Source organism: Clinocottus analis, unplaced genomic scaffold, assembly GCF_023055335.1.
Source record: "Clinocottus analis isolate CAN_PGR_092001 unplaced genomic scaffold, fCliAna1.0.p SCAF_8, whole genome shotgun sequence".
Classification (NCBI taxonomy): domain Eukaryota; kingdom Metazoa; phylum Chordata; class Actinopteri; order Perciformes; family Cottidae; genus Clinocottus; species Clinocottus analis.
Genome location: NW_027176240.1, coordinates 4,325,510 through 4,333,967, shown reverse-complemented (window position 1 = coordinate 4,333,967; position 8,458 = coordinate 4,325,510). Strand labels below are relative to the sequence as shown.

Here is an 8,458-nt window from a genome sequence, read left to right as displayed (position 1 = left end):
CATTCTATGTTTTCGTGGCATACTATGACATTTTTTTGTGAAATACAATATTGTTTTACTTTTTATAAAACATACTACACTATGACCTGTTTATGATGTTATACAATGCCTTTTATAAAATGCTATACAATGTCATACCACACTATCCTGTTTTTATGACATGGCAGACTACGCTATAATGTCACATTTTATGACTTTATGGCATTCTAATGACACATTTATGAACAATTTATGACATATACTCTACCGACATTACATTCTATACTACATTTTCATATTTTTTAACCTTTTTTTTAACAAAAAAAGTGACATACTATAACTATGGCAACTATACTGTGACATTATGACCAACTATATGACTTTATCATGCCAGTTATAAGACATACTATTCAATCACATTTGTTATGATACAAGAAACTTTAACATTTTCATGACTTACTTAGTTTTCTATGACTACTAAACTTTCTTTTTTTTCAGTTACACCTAACAATGACATCATGACATACAATACTATTTTCATGACATACTATACGATGACAAGTATATACATTTATTGTATTTAAGTGGAAAAGTTTATAAAATCAAAAATTGGATTTCTTTTTAAATTAGAAATTTGTACAAACCAGTCCTCATAGAGTTCGATCCTCACACAAAACACTCCTGTATTGTGATGACATCCATCCATACATATATCCATATATATGGTTTGAAGTTAACTAGTAGCTACTAAGCTACACCTGAGTGACGGACGTCTGATTCAAACCTCCTACACAGTTGAGCTCGGCTGTACAAACACACATTTAAAAGCGAGAGCGTCTCCTGTCGTCGAGGTTGGTGATCTCTGGTCGCGTCTTTCTTTGGGTTTAATGGTTTTTCTTGAAGACTTTTCAATACTTCTTCACTGAAATACATTTTCTTTATGTGTGCCCACACACACACACACACCGCAGCAGCTCAGCAGCAGTCCACCGCCAACACAAGCCAAACGGGGGTCTCGCTGTCAGCAGCAGCCTTTTCCCACTTCCACGCAGGAAGTATCAACACCCAATGCAGCGAAATACACAACATAACCGCTACCACTCATTTTGGTGATCAATTCTAATAGTTATGGAATAAAATGTCATGATAGTAATACATTCTCGTTAAGACAGCGCTTTAGAAAGAAGATATTTGGTCTTAAAACATGAAACAAAGAGAAACAGCTTTATATTTTTATTCGGGAAATGACAGATAAGACCTATAGAACAAAGGTATGCAAATGGAGAAAAACATGATGGTTTGACAGAAGTATGGAATGGATTTTTTTTTTTCAGAAAAGTGCACAATTTCAGAAAACCAGGACTTATATAAACAATCTTTCTTTTCAAACTGAGGCAGGTTTTTAACAAAATGTTCCTTAAAAAACAGAAAAATACTGAGAAGTTTTTCATCTCGAACAGAATTGAATGATCTCAAGATCAACAGCCAGTCCTAAAGTCTTCGCTTCGAGCAGTCAGGTGTTCAGTCACGAGTCGTAGATTATTTTATCATCTGGCTTTAGTCGAAAATCACAAGTTTTGTTGGAGGGAAGAGATAAAGTGCAGTAGGACTTAAGTGAGACGTGGATGTTTTACAGCTGAATACAAAGTAAACGGCTTTAAACACCTGAACCATTCGGAAAAATGAGGAAAATAAAGTTGCTTAGAACAATGTAAGACTTTGCTGCATTCGCAGCTTTGTTGATCACTATCAGAAGATCAAATCAGTAAAAGTAAATAAGTAAAACAAAAAAAATAGATATTGGAAAGGTTTAAAAAAAAAAAAAAAAGACACTTGTAATAAACAAACACAACAAATTGCACATCAGAATAAGGAAAGAAATCCTATTTTGTCTATAAAGTGTAAAAGATCTACGCATTCAGAGTGCTTACTGTCGCATGGAGTGACTGCAGAGACTCTTGAGTTATTTTATGGTAAATGTGGACAAAAAATACTTTTTCCACCAGCTAAAAGTTGATTTAATCATTTCACAGTATTGTGAAGGAATGGTTCAACATGTTGGGAGTTCGGCCCCTCATGTTTATGCATAAAGACTGAAAGCAAAGGGGGGAAACTGCTCGCCTGGCTGCGATACTACAGATGAGTAGCGGGCAGATGGCTTCAGCATGAATCTCCTCCTAAAGCCCCCAACTGTTGTTGTACGACACCAGTTAAACTAACACAAATACAACATGTCAGAGCGCTCTCGAGGGGCTCTCATGCTGAACTAAACGGCTCCGCACTGAGCCCACATGAACATAACTGTACGTGTCCAAAAACAATAAACTATTCCTTTAATTTCCATCTTTCCACATAACTAGCTGTATATTAGTGTTTTTTTTTGTTGTTGCTATATTTAGAAATTATAGTATAATACTCATAAAACAGGTTTTTAGATTAAATAAGACAACTTAGGTCGAACTTAAGTTTGGGGGATTTTTCACCCAGCTTGACAAAAAAAAAAGCTTATAAGCAGCTAAATGCCTCCTTCATTTTGTTAAAAGAGTGTTTACCAGAAAAATAAAATAAAAGATGGTCCACAGTGGAGTGAGCCGGGTTCATTATTTGATCACCCTGGAGCGAAGACGCCTCTTGATGATCTGATGGTCGCTGTCTTTCTCCTCTGGGTCTCTGCTGATTATCTACAACGAGACAAGAACACATTGTGTAACTGATTGTGTTTGTTCATAACCGCAGGCTTGTTATTGAAGCCACAGATATACAATCAAGAACTGATCATCACCTGATGAATAATGAGACGGCACAATAAACAAGACCAGGTAAAAAAAACAACTAAAAGATGAAGCTATTCCAAGTTTTTTTATTATTATCATGAAAACCGTGACATTCTAATATATCGCCTGACAGGAGCCGATATCAAAATAACATATGATGACTCTTCCATGACATATACATAATTTGACACACTAAAAAAGGTACTGAGTGCAGAGCTGTACTGAAGGGTTAGTGTGTGTGTGTGTGTGTGTGTGTGTGTGTGTGTGTGTGTGTGTGTGTGTGTGTGTGTGTGTGTGTGGACCGTTATGCTTCATGACACTCACTGGGTGTGCGGGCATGTCCATGGGGGAGGAGATTTCAGGCCTGTAGAGTTTCTTCTTGGTCTTCTTTGCGCTCAGACTGAGGGAGGAAGAGGAGGAAGAGGAGGAGCCTGCGTCCGATCGACCGCTCACCAGACTCATCATCTTCTTGGCTGCAGAGACGGAGACAATCAAAGACAAGAGGAACATGCTGAATAGATAGTTTGGAGAGATTAAGGTCACCAGTTTTTTTGTTTTACTTCCATTCATGATGGTGAACCACTTAACCTTATTAAATGTGCTAAATATGTGTATTTGTATTCCGATAACTACTAAAGAGCGTCACTGATCACAGACAATACGAGCAGGATACTGATGGAAATAATCATCTCGGAAGAATTGTGGGTTAAGTTATTTCATGAAGTTTTAACCTTCAATTTACTGTTCAGGGATCAATTAGAGGAGACTGCAGGGTGAAGGGAAGATAGTAGAAAGAGAGGGGCGAGACAATAACGGTGGTAAAAAAAAAGATGGACAGAGCACGAACAACGGCGGGAGAGAAAGAGTAAAGATTGATGTGCTGGCGGAAGTAAATAACGAAGATGAAAGACGATGAGGGACAAGGGGGAAGAAGCGGCGAGCGAGGGACGGAGTATCAGATGGCGACAGATGACAGCACACTTGTGCCGGAACCCCAGGGTGACAATTAATTGACCGAGTGACAGCGTCCCCGAGGAGGAAAGTCAGAGATGACTCTGGTGGATTCCGCGATGTGTTCCCCGTCTTAACTCTGAGCCATCATTAGTGTCCCAAACCCTCGGCCTCGCCCGGTTACTTTGCCTAACCGGTGCCATCCTGCGCTGAATTACTCCCCGACAAGATTTGTCCTTGTGTGTCCTACGCTTGTGGGTTGTTTTTTTTCGCACACAGGTTTTCCACTGTGACATTTTAACAATTCTAAAAAACGCATCTGGGCCGTGAGATTGCCTCCTGCATGGCGTCAGTATTTGACTGAAGGTGAATGACCTTAATGCATCACATTGCGTTTATGTACGTGTGTGTGTACACAATGCTTATGCAAAGACCCACCAAGATATTTTGTGATGTAAACTTTCAGGGCCTGCACTTGCTCAGCTCTGCAGATTTCTCTTTTCTGTCCAATTCCTAATGTGCATTGTCATCAATTATGTTGCTGATATTTGTCATTGCGCTGAACGTGACTACACACCGCTGAGCATGCACACACACCTTCATCTAGATCATGCAGGGGCATGACTGCTGCAGTCAAGAGATTCTCTCTCATCGCGCTCGCATTGATGGAGGCGGAAGCGCGTGGTCGTAAAATGCACTCATAGCCAACGCTTTATTAAAGAAAACTAATTTATGAGAATAGAACCAGAACGTGGCTGTTTGCTCGGCGCTCATGGAAAGCTCTGCAATGATGTTCGCCTCAACATATTCAGACTTTCCTGTCAAGTCTTTGGCACTCGAGACAATACAACTGTAGTTCTTTAAAAAAAACAACACACAAATATAGAGTTTTAATTATTGAGGACACATTTTCTAAAACAGCTGGCTAACAAACATTATTCGGTAGCACTTTAGCTAGTTAAAAGTAAACACTTAATTCATCATTTATAAAGCATTTATTGTTCCAACATGAACACTCATTAGTAACTCATTAGTAAGTCATTAGTATGCAGTATGCCTTTTCTACCTCGGCCTGCCGTTTCATATCGTAAACATAAACACACGCATGACAGGATGCCGTTCGGTGCATTAAAAAATGATTATAATACATGTTATATAGTTGGTTTTAATACTGCAATTCATGATTAATTCAGGTCGTTACTAGCCGTTAGTGAAGTGTTTTGTGTGACCCTCGTCTAGAGAGAGGAATATTTATGCGTTACAACACATTAATAAATGACACTGAAAGGCCAGCAGAGCCTCAAAGCTAACAAAAGTCAGTTATCTTCAACAGAAAAGGGAAATAGTGGCAGCATGAAAATGTTTGTGTTCCTGGAAATGAAGGAAGACGCTACCCAGTGCAATTGTCAATATTTTAAAATGAATTAAGTACATTTGATACCATGATCACACTTGGATTAAAAAGCTCTTCTGATTTTACTTAAATTGTTTGATTTCATTTTATTTAAATGGGTGATGGTTTGAAATATGGACATACATTTAAAAAAAATATATCTGGAAGTTGATGGTCTTATTTAGCGTGAGGCTTAAACATTTGCTTTTAAATGTATTGTCTTGTGTGAAAAACATTTGTTTTGATGCTCTACTAACTCATGTTTTTTGTTGTATTCATCTTAGTGCCCTTCATTTTACTTAATTGAATGATATGTGCACATACTATAAAAACGTTCACCCCACCACTGGTGAATGGTTGTATTTGTGTTGCTTCATCATATTTAAAGTCCTCTTTGTGTTTGAAACGCATGTAACTGCTACTCTTCACTCTCTCAACCAGATTAAATATCTCCCACCGGGAAGAGTTTCACACCGACACACTAACCTTTTGTGCCGAGCAGCGTGGGAGAGCTCTGCAGGAAGTCTCCGATCTTCTGCAGAGTTCCTTCCTTTCTGCTGCGGACGCTGCTCTCTGAGTCATGGCGGCCCGGAGAGGAGATCTGATCACAGACGACGGTAGACTGCGGTTAGTCTGTCAGCATGTCCAGCGTAAACAGGCTTCATGTGGCTTCCAGTATAATAATACCGGAAACACGACTGGTTTAACCGAAACGCAGATTGTGAAAAGAAAACAAAGCTTCATGACAAACTGCCTCATGTGAACAAATATATAAGCTTCTGAACAAAAATAATCCACCTCATTGGTTCATGTTTGAACTCCTGCACTTAGTGCAGTTGTGTATGCGTGCGGTTGTACAAAGCAGAGGACATTTGTTGTGTGTTCACTGTAAAGAGTTGACTTAAGCAACCGTGTATCTAACAATTGAGAAAGCACGTTAAATAATATATAAACAGGGAAAACCAATCTGACCCCTTCATGTAAGAAGACGACGACTTGAGGCTTCAGCTACGTGTTATTTATCGCAACACATGTATATGGTGAAACATAACATGGTCGTGTGTGCGTGTGTGTGTGACTGTCTGGTTGTCACCTCCTCTTGGTGTGGGGTCAGCTTTGGTGTCAGTTTGGTCCGCGTGTTCCTTCGGTTCTCTGCATCCACCTCCTCCTATCGACACACACACACACACACAAAATGAAGACACACAAACTAACTGCTCTTCAGCCTCTTACTACTCTTGTGGTATGGATGAATTGGTGAACACTCAAAGAGGTAAGAATGAGCTAAGAAAAAAAAAAAAATACTACAATAAATTGTTTCATGATTACATAACTGAACGAGAGGGTCGTCAATACAACGTACACATCGGGAGAAAAGCGTTCAGACACTTTGTGCATCGGCACGTGCCGCTTTAAAGACGCTCAAATCCACTTTTACCATTTTGTGAGCTGGAATAATTTTCGAGGCGAGAAAACAAGCGCCAATTTCGGGCGATTTACCTGCCATGAGGACTTCAAGAGTTGACACGCTCAACTGCTACCAGTCCACATGCATCACGTGGATGTCTCGGAGGATTAATCAGTTTTCACTTTGGAACAAGATTCTGATGTCAGTGACAAGCACAATTGTCCTTTTATGAACACTAAACAATCGAGTGTGATGTTTTCTGCTGTAACCGCTCAATACTGTATTTTTTTTTAGAACTCAGACATATCAAAGATGTTGAATGACATGATGGCATATGAGTGAATGGAGAATTATTCTAAAATTGGACCTTTTTTCTTTCTTCATAACTACAAGAAACCGGCACTTCACATTCACAGGTTTTCATTCTGAAGCTGCCCGGCCTTTCCCCCCCCGTCACTCGGCACAACAGTGATTTGTTGGTATTTTTGCTCAGAAGTCAACAACAGTTCAATAAATCCCTGGACAGATTTCTGACTCACAGCGAGCCGTTGGGGACGAGGCCGACCTGAGAGGGTGGCTACACCGACCGGGCAATGGAGGGGGCGTGGTGAAAAGGCGTAAAACATGCGCCACTTCAAAAAAAAAGAAGCAGAAAAAGGGTCAAAACGGCAGTGATTCAGAGGAGGGTTTTAAAAATAATCGGAGGGAAGGAAGACCGGAACGGAGAGAAGTACGGAAGCGGAGATTGGCAGGGATACAAAAATCTGAAGAAAGTGCATAATGGAGCTAGAGTGTGTGTGTGTGTGTCTGTGTGGGGGGAAGAAAAAAGTGGAAAGATAAAAATGAGTAGCGTAGTGATAAGTGATAGCGATAAACTGTAATTGGAGTGCGAGTGTGGCGAAAGTAAACAAGAAGAGATGTGTGGCTGCGCGCGTGAGAGACAGAGAGATGAGATGATAGCGGGAGCGTGTGGAGAAAGTAAATGAGACGCCCGATAACGTCGAGCGAGACTCGGGACGAAGATGCAGACGAGATAGTGAGAGGCAGAGTTGTGCTGCAAGTCTTTGCTTTCTTGGCTAAATCTTTCCCAATGGAAGTAGTGAGCAGCATTTGCTCCAAAACTTGACATGTCCGGACTGTAATTTCTTCCTATTTATTAGCAGCCACATACACGATACATACGTATTTGCAATAAGGTAAGATTTGCCGATATATTTGGCTAAAAAGATTTGCAAAAATACAAAATACCATGCAGCCATATACACTTGTTTCCGAGCATGCTGGCAAGAAGGTAAAAGTTGGTCTTCCATAGCATGAAATTCTTCCAGAAGTTGAAATGACGAAGAGCAGAATGCATTTCTTTTGGATAGCCACGAACATCATAATGGAATAACTGATGAATGAGTCATCTAAATACACTGTGATTGTGAGGACTAGAATACAGGCGGTTAGAATAAAGGAAAGAAATGATTACATGCTGTACTGTAGGAAGATAACAGTGACAGAGTTTTATACTGAGAGTATGTCAGTGTGAATGGTCGCTGCACAGCAGTTCTTTTGACAGGGACATTCAACATCCAAATCTTGAAAGCTGAAAGAAAGAAAAAAATCCAGATAAAGGTTTTTTTTCTGGGACAGCGGCGACGTCTCCTCTAAAGAAGAGACGTGGCATCGTCAATAAATCATTCAGAAATGATCCGCTGAACAGACGGACGGGGCCGGCAGGCTGGGAGAGACGAGGCTTCATGTGTATGTGAGACGGAGGTGAAAGGACGGAAAGAGAGATGGAAAAGAAACCACAATGGAGAGAAAGAGAAGACGATCGTGTGCGAAGAGCAAAAGCTAAAGTACTTTTTTTTTTTTTTTTGCTTGTGTGTGTGTGTGTGTGTCACATTGTGCCACTTTCCATGTTCCCGCCCGCCAACACTCCATTATCGCAGAGAAAAAGATTGA

The 8,458-nt window shown here is 40.1% G+C and overlaps 1 protein-coding gene across 2 annotated transcripts in view; it reads right to left on the bottom strand.

Moving 5' to 3' along the window:
* Window positions 1-1,205: 1,205 nt before the first annotated feature.
* Window positions 1,206-8,458, bottom strand: part of kif20ba (kinesin family member 20Ba) — a 40,531-nt gene continuing 33,278 nt past the window's right edge. For both annotated transcript variants that reach the window (XM_068568276.1, XM_068568277.1), the window contains 4 exons: window positions 6,191-6,265; window positions 5,584-5,698; window positions 3,078-3,226; window positions 1,206-2,660 (listed from right to left, as the gene is read on the bottom strand). In XM_068568276.1, the coding sequence (XP_068424377.1) occupies window positions 2,580-2,660; window positions 3,078-3,226; window positions 5,584-5,698; window positions 6,191-6,265 (420 nt within the window). In that variant the 3' untranslated portion in view covers window positions 1,206-2,579. The remainder of the gene's footprint in view (window positions 2,661-3,077; window positions 3,227-5,583; window positions 5,699-6,190; window positions 6,266-8,458) is intronic.